Source organism: Penicillium oxalicum, chromosome I, assembly GCF_001723175.1.
Source record: "Penicillium oxalicum strain HP7-1 chromosome I, whole genome shotgun sequence".
Lineage (NCBI taxonomy): Eukaryota > Fungi > Ascomycota > Eurotiomycetes > Eurotiales > Aspergillaceae > Penicillium > Penicillium oxalicum.
Window position 1 is genome coordinate 457,250 of NC_064650.1, and position 19,074 is coordinate 476,323.

At 50.9% G+C, this 19,074-nt stretch overlaps 7 protein-coding genes across 7 annotated transcripts; 4 read left to right on the forward strand and 3 right to left on the reverse strand.

Annotated features, from left to right (window-relative positions):
* Positions 1-861: 861 nt before the first annotated feature.
* On the forward strand, positions 862-2,975 carry POX_a00151 (uncharacterized protein; the record flags this gene model as incomplete). Its single annotated transcript, XM_050109099.1, has 10 exons — positions 862-1,030; positions 1,095-1,274; positions 1,333-1,363; positions 1,427-1,693; positions 1,751-1,968; positions 2,030-2,118; positions 2,193-2,433; positions 2,515-2,608; positions 2,681-2,878; positions 2,957-2,975. 10 exons carry the CDS (start codon positions 862-864, stop codon positions 2,973-2,975), a joined length of 1,506 nt encoding a protein of 501 aa, XP_049972867.1.
* Positions 2,976-3,290: 315 nt separating this feature from the next.
* On the reverse strand, positions 3,291-8,298 carry POX_a00152 (uncharacterized protein; the record flags this gene model as incomplete). Its single annotated transcript, XM_050109100.1, has 2 exons — positions 3,291-8,019; positions 8,171-8,298. 2 exons carry the CDS (start codon positions 8,296-8,298, stop codon positions 3,291-3,293), a joined length of 4,857 nt encoding a protein of 1,618 aa, XP_049972868.1.
* Positions 8,299-11,249: 2,951 nt separating this feature from the next.
* Positions 11,250-12,329, forward strand: POX_a00153 (uncharacterized protein; the record flags this gene model as incomplete). The annotated part of the gene is made up of 1 exon (XM_050109101.1): positions 11,250-12,329. The coding sequence occupies one exon, from the start codon at positions 11,250-11,252 to the stop codon at positions 12,327-12,329; it is 1,080 nt and encodes a 359-aa protein (XP_049972869.1).
* A 609-nt stretch (positions 12,330-12,938) lies between these two features.
* POX_a00154 (uncharacterized protein) lies at positions 12,939-13,754 on the reverse strand (the record flags this gene model as incomplete). The annotated part of the gene is made up of 3 exons (XM_050109102.1): positions 12,939-13,032; positions 13,110-13,491; positions 13,559-13,754. The coding sequence occupies 3 exons, from the start codon at positions 13,752-13,754 to the stop codon at positions 12,939-12,941; spliced, it is 672 nt and encodes a 223-aa protein (XP_049972870.1).
* Positions 13,755-13,990: 236 nt separating this feature from the next.
* Positions 13,991-15,125, forward strand: POX_a00155 (uncharacterized protein; the record flags this gene model as incomplete). The annotated part of the gene is made up of 2 exons (XM_050109103.1): positions 13,991-14,084; positions 14,152-15,125. 2 exons carry the CDS (start codon positions 13,991-13,993, stop codon positions 15,123-15,125), a joined length of 1,068 nt encoding a protein of 355 aa, XP_049972871.1.
* Positions 15,126-15,347: 222 nt separating this feature from the next.
* On the reverse strand, positions 15,348-17,258 carry POX_a00156 (uncharacterized protein; the record flags this gene model as incomplete). Its single annotated transcript, XM_050109104.1, has 4 exons — positions 15,348-15,443; positions 15,506-16,183; positions 16,264-16,652; positions 16,718-17,258. The coding sequence occupies 4 exons, from the start codon at positions 17,256-17,258 to the stop codon at positions 15,348-15,350; spliced, it is 1,704 nt and encodes a 567-aa protein (XP_049972872.1).
* A 629-nt stretch (positions 17,259-17,887) lies between these two features.
* On the forward strand, positions 17,888-18,800 carry POX_a00157 (uncharacterized protein; the record flags this gene model as incomplete). The annotated part of the gene is made up of 3 exons (XM_050109105.1): positions 17,888-18,117; positions 18,171-18,377; positions 18,431-18,800. 3 exons carry the CDS (start codon positions 17,888-17,890, stop codon positions 18,798-18,800), a joined length of 807 nt encoding a protein of 268 aa, XP_049972873.1.
* Between the last annotated feature and the right edge of the window lie 274 nt (positions 18,801-19,074).

Consider the following 19,074-nt stretch of genomic DNA (forward strand, 5'->3'; position numbering starts at 1 on the left):
CAGCCCGTTTTCTTTGATTCCGAATCTCTCCCACCTATCATGGCGCGACTGTCTAACAGGCGCTATGTGTGCATGATTCATGGACTTGTTGGAGATGCCCAAAGCATGGCAAGAGCTGCGAGATCTCGGTGTAAGTCCGACTAAGAAGTGCTGGAGACATGGCCCAAGCATGCCAAGCTCACATCGGATGGCTGATACTGGGCCGGGATTTCAACATCACTAGATCAATTACCCTTTCAAGGACTTGTTTCGCCACAGAACTAAAGCCGCCTCCGGGGTAAGGGAGAGGAAATGTAATAATCCGTGCCATACGAAAGGAGAAATCGATTCCCATCTCGGTAATTGCTGAGGCCATGGTCAATACGGAAAGTGGAATCGTCGATCTCCAAGGGCCTCGCTCGTGGGTCTTCCCCGCGTTTTTAGGCAAGTGATTTTGCCATCAATCAATCTGGAAATCCGGGCCCTAAGCCGGAGCGCTAAGCCTGCATCCCCGCAGTCTCGGAGGAGAAGAGCTTCAAGTATCGCAAGAGCTCAGGCCATACCTCTCTATCGTGAGCATCAACAGAGTTTTGGGAGTCCATACCCCGAACATTGCAAGTCTCATCTGGTTCGACAGGTCACAGCACACGGTCTACCTCTCAGTAAACTCAAAACGCTCGCTCTTCAGTCCGATCAAGTCCCTCGATTCTAGAGCGGCGACCAGATCTGCAGCAGAAATACCCCACCTGTCTGATGGAAGCATTCCGAGCGACAGCTACTCAGTAAAGAAGCTATAAAGCAGTACGAACACCGTCTAGTCTCTTGTCCACATTCAAATCCTTGCGAAGACTTCAGTACTCACTAGCGTACGCTCTCATAATCATGACCGCAGAGGAGCCTGGCTCTGGCTCTAAAGCCGCCATTGAAAATGTTCCCACTACCATGCACATGGAGACAGAAATAGCAGACTCAAAATGGAAGTCCGCCAAAGCTGCAGATGGAGACACGGCGATGGCGCTTTTCGACGACCCAGACGAACCTTCACGAAGACGTTGATCCAGCGGAAGCGAGAAAGCTGCTGTGGAAGATCGACTTTATGATTTTGCCCTATTTAGCTGTTTGCTACGCATTCTTCTACATTGATAAAACGACATTGAGCTATGCGGCTATCTTTGGAGTGCGCGAGGACTTGGATCTGCATGGTACGCAGTACAACTGGCTGAGCAGTATTTTCTACTTTGGCTTCTTGGCTTGGGCGTTTCCAACCAATTTTCTCATGCAAAGGCTGCCAATCGGTAATTCTTCACTTCACCAAGCTCGATTCCTGAGGATCAACCTGATGCATTTTGACAGGGAAATATCTGGGGGCGAATATCTTTATGTGGTGAGCTTAGAGTCTTATCCCCTTCGGGCTATTGGAGGCTAATTTGCCTGATCGCGCTACAAGGGGTGTTTTCCTTATGATTCAAGCGGCATGCAATACCTTCGAGACACTTGCCGCTCTACGGGCTCTGGGTGGCGCCGCCGAAGCATGTTCTGACCCCGCATTCATGCTTATCACAAGTATGTGGTATACACGTAAAGAGCAGCCTGTTCGCATCGGTCTGTGGTATACCGCCAACGGGCTCGGTATCGCACTTGGCGGGCTTCTAGGATACGGCATTGGACACATCCGGGGTGCATTGCCCTCGTGGAAATATGAATTCATTGTGATGTGAGTATACCGCTGAAATTCCGGTACCTCCCTTCGTGTACTAATGCAATTGGCTAGTGGTGCTCTATGTGCTGCATGGGGAATCATCATGTTCATCTTCCTACCGGATTCACCCGTGAGCGCTCCCGGTCTGACAATGAGGGAGCGCCGAATCGCGGTTGAACGTATCCGGGAAAACCAGACTGGTGTTGAGAATAAGCATTTGAAACCATATCAAATCCTGGAAGCCTTCATGGATTACAAATTATACATGTTCTTCGCCTTGGGAGTGGTTTGTGAGTTCTCTACGCTTGCTCCAGCATTTCAATCTTGATCGATCCACTCATGCGAGACCAGGCAACATCCCCAATGGAGGTATTTCGAATTTCGGAACAATCATCATCAAGGGCTTTGGATTTTCCACACTTGTGACGACACTAATGCAGGTAAGGGATACGCATTTTCAATTGATTTATATCACAAAAGCTTCGTGTTGGTATCGCTAAACTCCTTGGCGCAGGTTCCCTATGGAGTCCTGATTGCGCTCTCAATCTTGGCCTGCGTCTACTTGAATGATCGATATGAGAACCGCAGATGCGTATTTATCTTGATCTTCTTAATTCCAAATATTTTCGGGGCTTTTGGACTTCGTTTCGTCCCCGTGGACCACAGTGTAGGCAGGTTGATCTGCTATTATCTCACTGGGCCATACAACGCTGCCTTTGTGTTGATTCTGAGTATGCAAATCGCCAACACTGCAGGTAGGTCTTTCCCCCTGCAAAAGAAAAAAACATCATTTTGTATCTGCAACAGGGAGTGGAGCTGACTGCTCAACTCTAAAGGCCATACCAAGAAGGTCGTCACCAATGCTGTCCTGTTCCTCGGATATTGCACGGGGAATCTAGCCGGGCCATTCTTCTACAAGACCGATCAATCGTAAGAATTACCCCTCGTACCATTATGAGACTAGCCACAATAAGAAAACATCGCTAATCAACCCTCTTCAAGACCGACGTATCCTCTCGGAATTTGGTCCATGATCGTGGCGCATCTGATCGAAGTGGTACTTATCTCCGCACTGGGGCGCCCTCTACGATGGGAGAATCAAAAACGGGACCGGATCCAATCTCAAATGCCTGGCGGACTGGAGGGTCGAGATTTGGATGCAACTGCCTTTTTGGACTTGACGGATAGAGAGAATCTCAAGTGAGTGAAATCCTAAAGCTTGTCTCGGACATTAAGTGGTACCAAAGGGAGTGAGGGCATCGTAGCTAACTGATTTAGCTTCCGATACATCTACTGATCTACGCGCGATCTCCTCTTCAATTTTACAGGCTTGTCTATGGGCGACAACGCCGATGCGACAATTGCAGCGAGAACGAACGCCCGGTATAGATTGAAAACACCCGTCAAGCTAGGATTACGGTCTCAACACATCTTGAGCGACTGGCAGTAAGCTCTCAGACACATTGTGCTAAATATTGCGGTTGCGGTGGCATAGCGAATTCAGTGATGGTGTGTTGAGAGCGAAGAGATATCAATTGAATGTAGTAAATTTAACATCCATAAGCAGCCGGGTTGACCAGAAATGAATTCAGAGATCATTGACTCCTGACTCCTAAGAGTGCCGTCGTAGAAAGCCCTGTTTCTTCGGAGGATCCTGCGAGTTTTCCTCCTCAATTTGATGGTCACCGACGATTTTCAGGAATACCTGGTCCAGGGTCGTCTGACTGACTGAGTAATACATTATCCCAAGAGTGTCCTTGACCTCCTCCAAGCGAGAGAAAAGCTCTCCAATTTGATCATTGCTTCGCAAGACCGGTGGCACCGAGGAATCATCCATGGACTCTTCACAGATCTTATCTTCGGGGGAACTGCAGATCTCGCTGGACTTGCGTGCAGATACTGCAGGGACACTGAACCGAAGTTGACCATGGTAGAATTTTTGTTCGATTTGAGCGCCAGCGAAGGTCGTCTGGGCCCAGTCCCGGATTCGAGACATTTCTTCGTCTGAAGTATGCGGAGCATGGGTGTGCATGATATGGACGTGGTACATATTGCCATGTTTGGTGCGAAGGTAGTCTGTCGTTCCGAGGGCCAGCATGCGTTTTGCCATGATGCCGGCTCGATTGGCCAATGCGTCTGCTTCTTCCATCGAATGTGTGGTCAAGACGATGGAACGGCCCGGGGCCACCGAGGCGAGCGTCTTCCACATGACACGCTTGGAAGCGGCATCCATTCCTGACGATGGCTCGTCGAGCAACAACACAGCCGGGTTGCCCATCAAGGCAATTCCTAGAGAAAGCTTGCGCTTGTTTCCTCCAGAGAGCTTTGTCGCCATGCGGTGTTGGAAAGGCGTCAACCCAACGGCCCCAATCACCTGGCGTACATTGTAGTCCACGTCTGGTACACCACGGATTCTCGCGTAGAATCTCAGGTGCTCGATCACAGTCATTTGGTCCATAGCATCAAATTGGGGACACACCCCAAGATGAGATCGAGCAGCCGCAAGAGATTTGTTGACAGACACATTCTCGACGAAAATCTCACCGCCATTTTTGGATGGCTGGATGTCTCCACGGATGAGGCTGATAGTCGTGGTCTTACCGGCCCCATTAGGGCCGAGGAGAGCAAAGACTTCTCCTCGATCGACGCCAAAGCTGACATTTTCCACAGCCACAACTTTCTTGAAAGATTTATTCAAATTCAGCACACGGAGTCCGTCATTTGAGTGCTTTACACGTGCAAGTTCTCGCGCAACATCCTCGTCCATCTGCGTCTTCTCTTCCACATCCACCGACTTGGATTTAGACGTGAACATGGCGAGGCTTTTCCGGCCACCGTCGAGGTAGACTAGCAGCGCAAACAGAAGGGTTGATTGGACAACGAGATAGAGGATTGGACCACCGTAGGCCGTAATGTCCCCTGGATAAGAGAGAATCTCTCGGTCTCGGCAAAGAATGGAGAATACGTTAAGGGAGATGAACATAGCGCGTGTCAGACTTGCGACGGGAGTGACGATGGAAATGGTGAAGTGGACGATCGAAAGGTAAGAGTCGATCTCCGTGGTTGGCGCATACGTCAAAACCGACATATATGCGATGAAGTAGATGAGGAAAAAGACACACTGCGTACCAGCTACAAACGCGAATGTAGCGAGCTGTGACTTTGTCACGAGTGAAATCACGTAGGCAAGAATTGTCGAGCAAAGGCCGTAAAGGAAGAATACGACAAAAAGGTATCCAGGGTGGTACCAAATATCCGAGGCCGCGCGGAAGATCACCACCGTCAGAACACTGACGGCCAGCACGACACAAAAGTCGAAGCATAGATAAGCTAGCCAAAGGGGGAATTTGCGCACACCGTTGCTGTAATGAAGAGCTCGCACGTTACGAAGCCTTTCGATTGTTGGATATAAAGCGAAAAAGGCTGGATACACGGAGTACGCGAGACCAAAATAGGTGAGCAGCTGCAGCGTATCTCCAACCCCATTTTGCCAGGGTATGTCGAATGCCTGATATCGAAACCCGATAGGGATATTGGTCAGGAAAATGTTCAGGGCATTCTGGGTTGCAGCGGCAAGTGGAAATAATCCATTGTTCGCTTTCCAGGCAAAGGTCGGATTCGAGTCAGCGTCACCGAGCCAGAAGCCGCCCGGGGTGACACTTCTCCGCTGTCCGCTGACATACGAATTAAATTCATCGAAGGAATTGACGGTGTGAACCAGAGATGACAAATTGGATATCAAGTTGGGTCCAATGCCAGAAGGCCCTGATAGCGATCTTACAAAGCTTTGAATTGAGGAAGTCGAGATACGATCTCGAGGCCCGGCGACGAACAGGATTTCGTTCACCGAGCTGAGCGTGTTCACGTCTGGTGAGTTGAACAGCCCCGGCCCGGAACATGTCGGCTCAGATGCATCTTTCAGAAACAAGGTGACCAGGCCACTGGCAATGATTGGAATGAGCAACGCAGCCAGGTAGGGAATAGAATTACGACGCAGAATTGTCAATCGCTTGCGGAACATGGTCCAGGCTTGGCGTGACATACTGATCCGTTTTCCATTCAAGATTTGAGGGCTTGCCGCTTTTTGTGCACTCTGAGGATAGACGCTCAATTCAACTCCCTTCGGTTGCGCACTGACATCGTCGACTGAAGTGGGTGTTTCATCGATGGTTTCTTGAGCAACCTTGAGGAAGACGTCTTCGATAGTTGGACCACTGATGCGGTAATCTGCGACTCCCTGCTGCTCAAGGGCAGCAATGACGTGAGGAACCTGTGCGGAATTTTGTACAGTGTAGACTATTTCGTCAAAATGCGACTCTCCCTGAACTCCTTCCAAGAGCTTTTTATTTCGCGTTGTGGGCGCTGGACCGTGTGGCACATGGACTCGATACCCTGAGCCAAGCCGGTGTTTCAGTTCGACAGTAGACCCATCAGCTTCCAGCGATCCCTTTGAGAGGATGGCGATGTGGTCTGCGAGTAATTCGGCTTCGTCTAGGAAATGAGTTGTCAAGACAATTGTCCGCCGTCCTCTTTCTGCGAGAAGAATGTCCCAGATCTTGCGTCGCGAAATCGGATCCAGTCCAGATGAGACTTCATCGACACAGCAGACAGAGGAGCCACCCGTGAACATCATTGCCAACTGCAATTTTCGTTTCTGACCGCCAGAGAGAGTTCTTGACTGCGCGTCAACCTTTTTCTTGAGGTCACAACCACTGATCAATTCAATTAACTCATGCTTCGAGTCTGGGCCACTGGGACTCTTGAGCCCATTGAATATTTTGACGTGCTCCTTCACAGTCAAAGTGCTCCAGAGTACATTCTTCTGGGGGCAAAGTCCAAACTTGCCGCCATGATCTCCGTAGTCGAGTTGTATAGACCCAGAGGTGATTTTGGTAAGACCCGAGACTGCGTCGAGGGTGGTAGACTTCCCCGAACCGTTTGCGCCCAGCAGGACCATGATTTCACCTTTCACCACGCCTAGGCTTAGGTTTTTGACGGCGCGGACAACCTGTCGTTTCGAACCGAATAGGCTGCCAAACCGACGATTGAACCACGAAGGGTTGTATTCTTTCGAAAAGCTATCCAGCTTGAGGGCCAAGGAGTCTGGCAAAGGACCTGTCTTCCTCTCGGTAGAAGCCGTCCCGTAGAGTGCTCTCTCAACAAGGGCGCCGAGCACTGGATAGACAATGATTTGAATAATCAACAAGATCCAAAATGCGATTCCCGGGATTGTCCACGGACTTTCCGGTGGAGCTTTGACAATATTGGTAGGCAGGCTTTGTTTTTCCCATCGCGCCATACCAATGGTGAAAAAGACATAGTTCAATGAAGGGAAGAGAAGACTTAGCACAACAACCGCGCCATTGCTTGTGATACCGCCGAGCTGACCGACAACACCAAGCAGTAGATTGACGATGACGACGGCGATCCCACTGAGGTGGGCTTTTCTGAAGAAAGATGCGCCAAAGATTGAGAATGAGGAGAGCGCCAGACCGGCTAAAATGTGATTGATCAAGGTGACTCCGACAGAGGTTTTGGCGAAGACACCGTACTTCAAAATGAATGCGGTCACGATCCAGCCGGGGGCATAAATCAAGTCCAAGGCGAAATGAGCGGATATAAATCGTGCTGCCTGGGCTCTCCCATGCGATGAGGTCAAGATTACACAGTCGATTAACTGACTCATTCCAATTTCACGCTCGACGGCAATCAGACCCGTTAGTTGATAGGTTACGCCTACCATGCCAATAAACAGAGCAACACTAATGACATCGATAATGGCGCTCATGTAGCGAACCCGAATCTGATCTTGTCGTTCCTTCTGAGAGAGTGACGTGAAGGGGTATTGGTCAACCTGCCGAGGAAGTCCCGATTCTTTGGTTGAGCCATTGTTCTGTGCGATAGCCCAGTCAATCGTGTGCTGCAGCGGAAGCAAAAAGATCTCCTGGTCATTGTCGTTTTTCTCGGTATCGATCTTCACACCAAGTGAGCCGTCAGCACGGATCGAGTAGTTCCATATCCCGCCGGGCCCTTCTGTGGGTGAGGAAAAGAATACAGTCGCGGCCACGCACGACGAAGTGCCTCTCAGTGTGGTCCGACAAGTCTGCTGCAGCTCACTCTCCGCTGACAAGACAATGACTTGATCTCCATTTTGCCGGGCCGGCTGCGCTACTTGGTTGATGACTTTCTGGATATCACCCCCGTCGTAGCCATTGTTCACGAAGACGACTTTGTTTCTACCTCCGCCAACCGCGGAGAGCGCATTGTCTAGGGATCGCACGGGGGAGGGATCTCCGATTCCATACACAGACGGAGGTACAAAGAGATTACGCGCATAAGAACTAAGAGTCAAGTCAGTCTAATCCAACTCAAAAACACCCGATCCCGCTTAAATGTATCCTCGGATCGACAATTGTCAAGCGAGGGAACGAACACCAGGCGACGGATCTGTCATGCCGATGGATAGAAAAGATTCAGGGGCACGGGACTTACATAATCGCCACGAAAATCACGGGCAAGACAAATGCGCGCAGGACGGTGGTGAAACTCGGGCGAACAAACGTTATTAGCAAGTTCTTGACGGTCAACGTCCACACCTGCTGAAGAAAACGGTTTCTCATCGTGATTGACACATTTGTTGAAGGTTTCGTGGGACGAGAACCGAAAGTTGGGCGATCTCAGGATTTCACCCCTGCCAGTGCGATAGCTTTATGATCCAGTGGTCATCGTTCTCGTGTTCTGGATGACTTGGGCCATGACAGGAGGTGGACGAAATCGGATTAGCGCTCATTGGCATCCTGCTTGGACCTCGTCATCAGTGGCCTCGGCGCTTTCGCGTACAACCATCCTCCATGGCCTGACGGGCTTGACTGGATAATGATATACTACTTTGCCTCCCTCTGAGAGGCCCACTGAAGCAATCGAAGTCGCGATAAGCTTGGCGATAGCGCGCAGGGAATTCAGCCAACGATCCAATGTGATCTTGATCTTGATCTGATTTGGTTCTTCATCGGACCCGATCGGCCTCGAACAACACGTGCATCTTTGGCAGCGTCAAGGGATGCTTTTGACGCCGACAAGTATTCGCCCAAGTACAAGTATTGACTACCACTTAGTAAGTGGCACTTACTGCGGTGCTTGATACCCTATCACTTAATAATCTATTCTCTTGCGGGTGCACTGGCCGCCGGGGGAAGGATCTCTGACAGCAGGTGGCACTTGTCAAAAGAGGGGCCCCTGCAGGCCAAGCGCAGCTGTCATTGAATGCCACGGACAACTAGACAAGTATGAGGGATGCAGTTGGCAAGGGCTGACTACATCCACACGCAGCCGATCTCAACTGATCGATCGGGGATTTTGGATGGTGATATGTCTGCAACGGTGCACTTTTAAGGTTTCCAGAATATTCTCCTGCTTCTTGTGGAGCTCGTGCCCCAGACAAGCTTGAAATGCATCAACTCAGTCGAAACATCCACTTCAAGTCCTGTTTCTAGTTTGGGTCTTTTTCAAGCTGCGTGTCGCCCATGAGACCATTGAAAAAAGCCGATGATCAGAACAGATCCGCCATCCGTTGAGTAAAATCGAGCAGTTAGCACCGCGCGCGTTCTGAAGACACTGAGCTGGATTTACATCCAAGACCCAAGAGCCATCAGACCTTGTCGGACCGAACATTTCCAGTTCTCGCATTCTTGCGTACAGATGGAAAACCCCTCTAGAAACAAGGACTCGGTCAAAGCCAGCGAGGTGGAGGAAGTATTGTCATATAGGTAAATGTGTGCGTGGGCGGTGCTTCACCCAATGCTAGATCTTCAACTTCAAGACACATGGTCATTAGAACTTGAGCCAACAAATCCCTTCCAGGTCTGGCGTGCGCGATTCACACAACATTCGTCTGCAATGGTCGCATATCGCAGAAGATCAGATTCCATGTGCTGGTTGCTTGCGAGTTGATGACACCGATAGGAGCCAGCGCGGATGGACAACTACATATGTCCCGCCCCAGCGGAAACCGGTCCATCTTCTCGAGCGGGTGAGGCTTGTCTATCTGGGGATGGAGTATTTCTGGATCGAAGGTCCCAAAAAGATGGAACCTTAAATCGACAGGAATGTCTCTCATTGGGTTCACATGCCAACGAAGTGGGGGGCAAAGACAAGAAATGGTCAGACTAGATTATCAAATCTTTTCTTGATATACTAGAATCATAGGAAGAACCCATAGTCACATTCTAGGACGAGACATGGATGCGTAGAACAAGGACCGCTTGCTTTCATTTTGTTATGAGTTCGCAAGAACATGACCCTTTTGCATCGATAACGGCGGCCCTACTCTCCAGTGAAAGGAGCGAGAAAGCTGGACGCGGGCACACGATCCAGAAGTCAGCAGCCCCTAAAGCGCGCAGGGAGACGGTGGAATTAAATTGAGGCCTTTTGAATCCTCATTCATAACAATTGACTGGGTGGAGATGATCAACAAGACCGCCCGGAGGAGTACTTTCTCTAAAAATAGCCGGCTTTGGAAGTTGTCACGGTTCCGAGAAATTTCTGTCATAACCCAGCACCCAGCCAAGACCATGCGGCATCCAACCTCAATGCAGGAAATGCACGGTTTATTCTTGTTATGTCCGCTGCAGCAAGTTGTGGAGGCCTGAGACAGAGATTCTTGGCCCACTGGGCCGGCACAACGGTGCCGATGTCTGTAGATCTTGTACGGTTTCGTGATGGTGTTTGCCCTTATGGTCGCGGATGGACTGTTGTCCCGCTCAAGCACAGTGACAGTATCATGTCATCGCGTCCACCGCCAGGAGGATTCTTCCTACCCCACACACACAGACGACAGCCAGCGTCTCGAAAATGCCCGAACTGCCACTGCTCGGCCTTCCGAGGGACCGACTGCCGAAGCGAGGCCGTCGGGAGAATGCCTCGAACGCCGTGTGGCACAGTGCGATTTGTTCCAAAGATGCCAGAGCTGCCGATCTGGTCCGTGGAGACGGTTCAAGAGTTTTGAGTATCATGCGAATCGGCCTTGTCAAGCGCCGAGCACAAGCATTCAACCGTCCAAGGTTCCGCTTACGTGAACAGGGTCAAGTCCACCTGGTCAGGATGAGGTCAGGGCGCAGACGGCTCATATTCGCAGTTGGCCTCTCATTGGAATCCACGCTGGCCGGAGATCCAACCGTAGGTTCTTTTGCCTGTCGGTTCAGCCGTGACAAGTCCTAATCGGGCATGACTAGGTACCTAGTGGCTCCACGCCAGTGTTCTCCATCGAGGGCCCACTGCCGTACATTAGAACCATGCCTCGAATGGTCTTTATGAGAAGCTGCCAGGTTCGATCCGGGTAAGTGCGCATGCAAGCAATTTATGGAAGCAGGAGCGAGACAGTTTAGTGCAAAGTCAAGAAAGAATGATGCGCGAGTATATAAATCACGCCATCGGCCACCCAGATGCCATCAGTTTCCAGCACTCCTATTGCTCTGTTGCGACTTAAGCTTAATATCTGCAAGTGATTGACTCCCCACTGTTCTTCTGGCCTATACAGAGGCGTATCTGCCGAGACTCAGCGAAATCAACCACAATGGGCTCCATCGGATCAGTCCTGCCTATCCACGCTTCCAATGACTCCTCTTCGGGGGCGACCCCTACACGGCTACTCATCTTGAGTGTGCCCCGCACTGCGTCGAACTTGTTCGCAAAGGTTCTGAATGTGGCCAATCAGCCCTATCTGAAGACGAATCCATTCACTGGATATTTTTTCTACCCTGCCTTCACCTCCGTGGCGATGGAGAACCTAGCGGCCAAAGATCCAAAGGACTGGCCCTCTGAGCAGCGACAAAAATACATCGACCTCTGTCAGCAATGCTTGGATAATTTGGAAGATATGTCTCAGCAGGCCCAGGCCGAAAACAAAGTTGCTTGTGCCAAGGAGCATGTGGCGTGGCTGATCGATCCAGAGCTCTTCTTTTTATCGAAATGTGACCGCACGAATATGGAGAGTCTACTACGCGTCCAGGTTCCAAAAGAGTACGGCCAATCACAAACCTATACCCAGCCCACCTTTTTGCCCGACGAATACCTACGGACGTGGCAGATGGCGTTCACCATTCGCCACCCAGCTTTGGCATATCCTTCCCTGTATCGCGCCCTCAAGAAAGCGGGAGAAGGGGGCTTCGTTGACGAGGATGGCATCAGAGGCGCCTCCTTGAGCAACATGACCCTGCGCTGGACTCGTGCAATGTACGATTGGTGTATGCACCAACCCGGCATGTCCGCTCCTCTTATCATCGATGCACATGATTTGATCCACACGCCTGAGGTCATGCTGAAGTTCTGTGACCAGACGGGGCTTGACAAGGCGAGCTTGCAATTCGAGTGGAGCAAGGACGGGAAGAAAAAGTCCGACCACTGGGCTGAGATTGACAAAAACAACCCAGAACTCGTCGAGAATCACAGAAGGGCTGCTAGTATCATGCTCTCGACACTGGAAGCCTCCACTGGCCTGATGAAGGACAAGACACCAGCCCAGGTTGACATTGCGGCTGAGTCGGCCAAGTGGGAAGACGAGTTTGGTAAAGAGTTTGCCGAGCTCATTGAAACGGCCGTTCAGAATTCCATGGAAGATTATGAATATCTGAAGGCTCGGCGTTTGACTGTCTGAGAGAGGCGCCAGTCTGACTGGGAGATGGAGATCGCCCAAATGGGTACGGTATTATGAAATTGCGAAGATCCCCCTCTCAGGAATTATTTTTACCAGCATTAGTCCACAGGAAGGAATTACTACATTTGAACACTCACGGACACCAAACAACGTAACCAAGTACCGAAAAGCCAATGTTTCTTGTTGAATAGGCTGTTCATCCATTTGTAGAGAGTGAAGTCGTTTCAGTAACGTGTCACTCGTTTCTGCTAGAACATCTCGTGGTTGTCTAGGACCGAGTCAAGCTTTCTGTTCCAGGCCATCCAGCCACCAGCCGCCGGAGGTGGGTTGAACACCCTTCACCCCATTCAAGGTATTTTCCAATTTCGTTGAGATGCTTGCCTGAGCGGCTTCTCCGAGGAAGCCTCTTGCGCAACAACTGGCGGACGGGATGCGGAAGTTTCAGTAAGCCGTTGATGCCGCTCGTCTAGGGTGAAACTCCACGCCGCGAAAAAAAAGGGAGGGACCCAAAAGTCAAAAAAAAAGCTTGCTTGTTAAGATGTGATCAATATAGACAAATAATAGTACATCCCGGGTATGCTTTGTCCACCCCTTCGAAAACTCGTACATTTACTTCCTGCCACCACCACCCATAAACGCCTTCTTCTGGCGGACATAGGCGTTGACAACGTTCTCCACACTGCGACGATCGTGCTTGCGAGCACTGCGTAGATCGAAAATGTTAGCAAAGCAACATCCGAGGTGCCTACATCGACAGATGAATGGAGGAATTCCACATACCGCATGTAGTACAGTCTTGCCCGACGGATCTTGCGCTGGGCCCGCTGGACAATCTCAACACTCTGAATGTTGGGGTTGAACACCTTCACCGACATCTCCACAGCGACACGTGTGAGCTCGTTTCGGAGCAAGAAAGAAGTGTCGATTCCGCGGAGCTTGATGCTCAGGACAACGCCGTTGAAAGGATCGCCATTCTTGAATGTGACGCGAACAATGTCTCCGGGTCGAACGCTCCGGGGGTTTCGGCGATAATCGAACAGAGCCTTGCGCTCACCCTTGGGGTCAAGGGTTTCCAATTGCGTTTCGGTGACCTTGGCGACGGGATCTTTGCATGCTTTGCGGGCAGAAGGGGGAGGGTTGAAGACCTTGATGGGTTTGGGGGCTACTCATGACCAAAGCGATTAGACGTGTGGGTTTCAAAGCTTCCCCCAGGTGACCAGCGCACATACCGTTCTCTGGACGCATGCGAGTCGGTAATTGTGAGAGGAACTGCTCGGGCAGGCCCTGGGGCAGAGGTACGCGCTTGGGACGCTGTGAGTAGACCGTTGAGAGGCAACGGCGACCGAGATGAGACTGGACCATGTCTGTTGTCCTCATCAGTGATCGCAAGCAGCCGAGGGGCTGCATCGTGGGTAGAGCCGCCATGATTGTGATGATTTGGTTAATGAAGATGCGGAAGTCCGAGTCGAGTTTTGGATGGAGCGGACTGGCAGAATTTCTGCCAAGTCCCGATTTTGTTCGGCGACACCCTTCTCCGCCTCATCTCTCTTTTCGCGTTGACACCGTCAGTTCACAAGGAACAAATTAGGTGCGTCTTCTGAGAAGTGAGCTTTTTTTTCAAAGGGCGAACTGACTGGTCCTCATTTTAGATCATACAAGTCATGGCGCAATTTGCAATGGGCAGCTTTGCCCGCTGGTCGAACAGCGTCCGCCATACGCTGGCATCCCAATCTCGCGGATATGCGTCCAAGTCAGGTAATTTGAAAGTTCAGGCCTACATACTCTTACAAACCGTGTTGCTAAGGCTCCTGCGATTGCATAGCTATTCCTACGTTCCCTGAAACCTCGTCTCCCGAACTCGACCAGCTTCTCTACCGATTCCGTCAAGATCGTTTCATCCCGTCAGGGCTTCCAAACCAACAACGCCGTAATATGTTCAAGGAGAAACACAAACAGCGGCTGGAGGACGAGCCAATCTCTGTTGCGATCAGCGAGAATGAGGAGTACACATTGCGGCCCATGGCTGTAGGCGAGCTACCGACGAAGAAGGACGCCTACGAGGTTCTGCGGCTCATTGCTGCCAACAACGAATGGAAGACACTTCTGCCTTTCCTGAGCGGCCTTTACATGTCAGATTTCAGACTGAACGCCAACCGCTTTGCTCAGCTTGTACGAAAGGCCAGCGATGCAGGCAAGCTCCCTGTCATCATGGAATGCATCCGTCAAGGACACCGCACTGGGTTCCACCTTCGTGACCTGACTGTTGTTGAACGTCTTTTCTACGATATCCACGTCATTGCGCAGCGCGCAGACTTCCAGGGCCCGGCTCTCACCAAGATGCTTAACTTAGCCAAGCAAGCGATTGATCTGATCGACCAGGACATTACCACGCAAACATCATCTTCCAAGATAGAGAACCCCAAGTTCCAACCGTCCGTGATCGGAACACTTCTCGAGCTCACTGCTGCTCGCGCCATCAATGAGTTTGGCGGCAAAGATCAGGCGAACGAGGTGCTAGGGTACGCGCGCAAGTTGATTGCCGCTCGGCCTCTGTACCGAGAGCAAAAGGTACTGGCGGCCGAGACTGGCTCTGCTGCAGAGAGGGCGCAGCAAATTCTGCCCGTCTACAATGGATTACGGCTCTGTCTCTCGATCCACGGCCTGGCCTTGGACAAAACGCTCCATGGTCTTGTGACAGAGCTATTGGCGGAGACAAAAGCCGAGCTCGAGGACCTTGTCGATAAAGTGAACAAGCCCCAGGTTCAAGATCTCGTGCGCTCGGTTCTTCAGGCTTAGAGCCCACCGAGAGCTATTAGCACATGTACATTATACTTCCCGTTCTAAAATTCTATATCGAAGCCTTGTTATTATAAATTCGACGTCGATTAACTCACTTAGCACAACCTACAGACACGTTCAGTGAATTTTGTATCTCCTCTCCTATAGCGAGGCCAAATAACCAGAACCAAATCATAAATCGACTAGCCTGTATCTTGGAATCCACCACCCCGGAGAAGCTCAAACATTCAGACTCAAGGTATTATCAGCAGTGATACGTCCCCGTGTGGGAAGTGTCACTTCACCGTTCACGACAGCAGGTCCGGAGACACGGATCTAAAAATTTTCGACCATTAGATGTACTGCGACCTAAAGGTCACTTGGAAAACATGACTTACCTGTCCCTGGGGATTCTCATCAGTCGTCCCATCCTCGGCGATGCCTGTCAATGTGATTTCAGTGCTACTGAGAGGTGCGCCAAAGTGGTTCCAGCCGCCAAGGTTGCGATAATCGAACACATTAGTCTGGGTGATGGCACCGGCAATACCAGGTCCAGTGAGAGCGTAGACAATTCGAGCATTCATATAGATCCGTAGATCAGTCATCTGCTCTGTGGTCAGACGGGTGGCCGGATCAGCGTCGATACGGTGTGAAATGCACAGAAGGCGCAGCTTTTCCAAAGAGAGCTCCGCAGTCGGGGCGACGTGAACGAGCTGATTAAAAAAGCTGTGGGACGGCATGACGCCTGCGTCCAATGTGCGAGCCTGCATCCATCGCCCTAAGAATGAGATAAGACCAGCGCGTGGTGCCATCACTTGATCATGATATCCAGAAATAGTCTTTGAGGACGCAATGATGACAGTGGGTGAGACTCCTTTGGTCGCAAGAGCGAAGTCGACACTTTCGCCGGCGACCGAGTTGAGAGCAACTGAGGCATTAGAGTACAGTGCATTGAGAACTTGACAGAGGGGATACGAGCGAGAAAGCGAGTCGATCGAGAGAACAAGATCAGACTCTTGGAAGCGTTGGTTTCGAGGAAGCGCCGACCCAAGAGCTCCAATGGCCGCCACGAGGTTCTGAAGTGTGTTAGATCCAATCGGGCAATGATAAAGAGAGTGATGGGATGTATTCAGTTCCCATTAAGGCTCAAATTTACCTCCTGTGTAAAGTCAATGAATTGACCAGTCTCGGACTCGAAGGCCCACACTGTGCTAAGACCAGGAACCGGAGTCGTGGGATCATATTCAGGGACTTCGAAGCCAGCAATGTCCTTCCCTTCTTCGACAAGCTCGTGCCATACAGCAACATCAAGTGAGCTCGTAACATCCTTGGGAACTTCGTGCCAGTCCATGTGCTGATTACCATAGTTGGCAACCCAGACGACGACAGACAGTTGCTTGTTATTCTTCGTGACAAAGGACAAGTCGAGTGAGCCAGCTTGCGCAATGAGAGCATCGGCTTTCACATCTTGCAACTGGGCCGACAGAGTCGCAGCAGGTAGGTTATGGGGAACCAGGACGACCTTGAATCCGTAGAATGATCCGGCTAGGGGGTTCGGCGTATTTACGTTAGTCGCATATCAAAGCTCAAAAGCCCAAGACAATTCTCACCAAATATCGCGGACAGATGTTCGATCGAATCGGTGAGACAGACGGCAACGGTCTTGACTTTTGCTTTCTGGAGATGTTGACCGATCACGTTGATCTCTTGAGTGACTTTGCCCAGTGAGTGTTCCACAGCATTCTTTCCCAGAACAGTGTAGATCTTGCCCTGTTTACCAGAGGTGGTGCCATCTTCGTTCAGTGCTCCACGGACGGCGGTTTTCCAAATATCACGCAGGTCACCCCGACGGCCAGCGGTCCATTTTGGAGTTCCTGGGTCTTTCACATTTAAGCCCTGACGAAGTGGATATCCATACGGTGTCTCGAGGCCGCGGAAAGTAGCCGATTCACCAACTTGTCGAATTGGAGAGCCGGTTGACTGACGAGCGAGGAGGTATGGATGCACGTCGGGATCTCTATTCGACAAGACTGAATAGATTCCAAAGACCGCAAGGGCACCGGCAAGCACAGTAGTGTAAATGCTCCAGTCTGCGACTAGGTCCGAGAGCGCCGCGTCTAATCTCTCCAGAATGGAGAGCTCCCCAGCCATTTTGGCTAACGTGGACTGCCCGGCTTTCAATCACCAAGAAAACACTCGCAACAGGTGGCTGAAGTCACACTGCACTTGAATGTGAATTAATGCGTCAAAAATATGAAAAAGAAGATAGAATAGGCGAGTTTCCTAATGGTTGCCTGGAAATCGCAAATCAACGGAGACGAGGACGGCGGGTCACGTCAGCTGTCATCAAGGCACCACCTTGGACCTCCAGATAACAAGATAACGGCTGAGGGGTTCCTCACCTGCGGAAGAGGCGGCGGCTCGGGTTATCAAATAACCGGCGGCTACACGGTAGACGCGCGACGCAGCGGCTGTTTCTTCACTCCTAGCGACCATCAACAATCTCGGGTTTAGAGATGTTTCGCTGAAAGGCCAGGTCCAGTCTTTCCCATTACAATGGTTTACTAACAGTTCACAATCTGCGCAACCACAGTCATCCAAACAGGTAAGTTTCCAACTCGAAAACTGACAACAATTCGAAATGTAAGTCCTCGACTCGACTCCTGCATTAGACCGCATCACGAAGGTCCTTTGTTGATCGATTGTCCAGCCGCATCTCCCTTCCTGCGAGGTCCGAGGTTCCAACAGCTTCAAGCCGCCCCCAACCGCAATTGCACTCAATGGCTGCACGATCTCATCCATCTACACCCCGGGCTGGACCCTTCACTGCGCCTGCGGCTACTCCTGCATCCGAGGGAGGTACTCCGGGGAAATGGCGTCACCCCCAACTCAGTGAAGTGGTCCGACGCCAAAATGCGGCGAACTTCAGCGACAAGAACTTTCGAAGTGTGATCTGGAATGGATCAACTCTTCTTTTCACCTGGGTCTTTGGAGGGACCTTGAAATCTTAGTATGACTAGTCAATTCGACTCCTGATCGGCTAAAGCTGACAGCTCTCCATAGTGCGCGGCGCGTGTTCGACAGCAAGCCTGCTTATTGCGAGCTTCCTTTGTTACTTCTGCAGGGATTGCTGCTGTTCAATATTCTTTTGGCGCTTTACCCCCTTTTCAGGCCCAAGGACAACCTTTCTGACATCTCACTCACTCCTACACAACGAGCACTGCTAGGCCTGGATCCCAGCGTAGCACCTCCACCCCGGGGAGCACATATGTGACACCGCCTCGTTATCGCCTGTCCACCTCACGAAAAGCTAGCCCTATCAGCGCCAGCCGTCGGAGTGGCTCTCCTGTGTCGTCGGCTTCCACTTTCACCGAACGACGGGGCTCCTCCGGCACCTCCTTCTCTCCCGCTTCCAGTCCTCTGTTTACTAAAACGACAAATGCTGGAAGTCTGGAATCCAGTCACAGACTGAGCGTTGGGTCTTCCTCGCCTTTGGCCCGAAGCAACTCCTTTGGTGAATCAACAATGTCCAACATGTCTAGCATCTCTGGCATGTCTGTCATGTCTGGCATGTCCAGCATTGGCCCCAGCACTCCATCTCCACTGGCAGGGAAGCGTCGCAGTCTTGGAGTGAGCAACAAATGGCTTTATGAGAGAAGTCGCAGGCTCTCTACCAGCAACAGTGCGCTTTGACAATCATTTGTGGTTTACTTTCTTCATGAGCGGCGCAAAAGGAGTTTACCTTTAATTTCCTTCGATTGAGCGCGTTGTCGTCTGTTAATTTCAATATGGTATCCACTATGAAAGATTTGCGTGGTGATTTTTCTGCGGTAAACCAGATAAGGATAGACTCGCTCCCCCCTCAATGCTCTATAAGTCAAAACAAATAAGCCAACATCTCGATTGTATACGAATAAGGCATTAACGCGACAGCTCCAATGAGTAGATTCAGTCAAGGTTAGCTTTA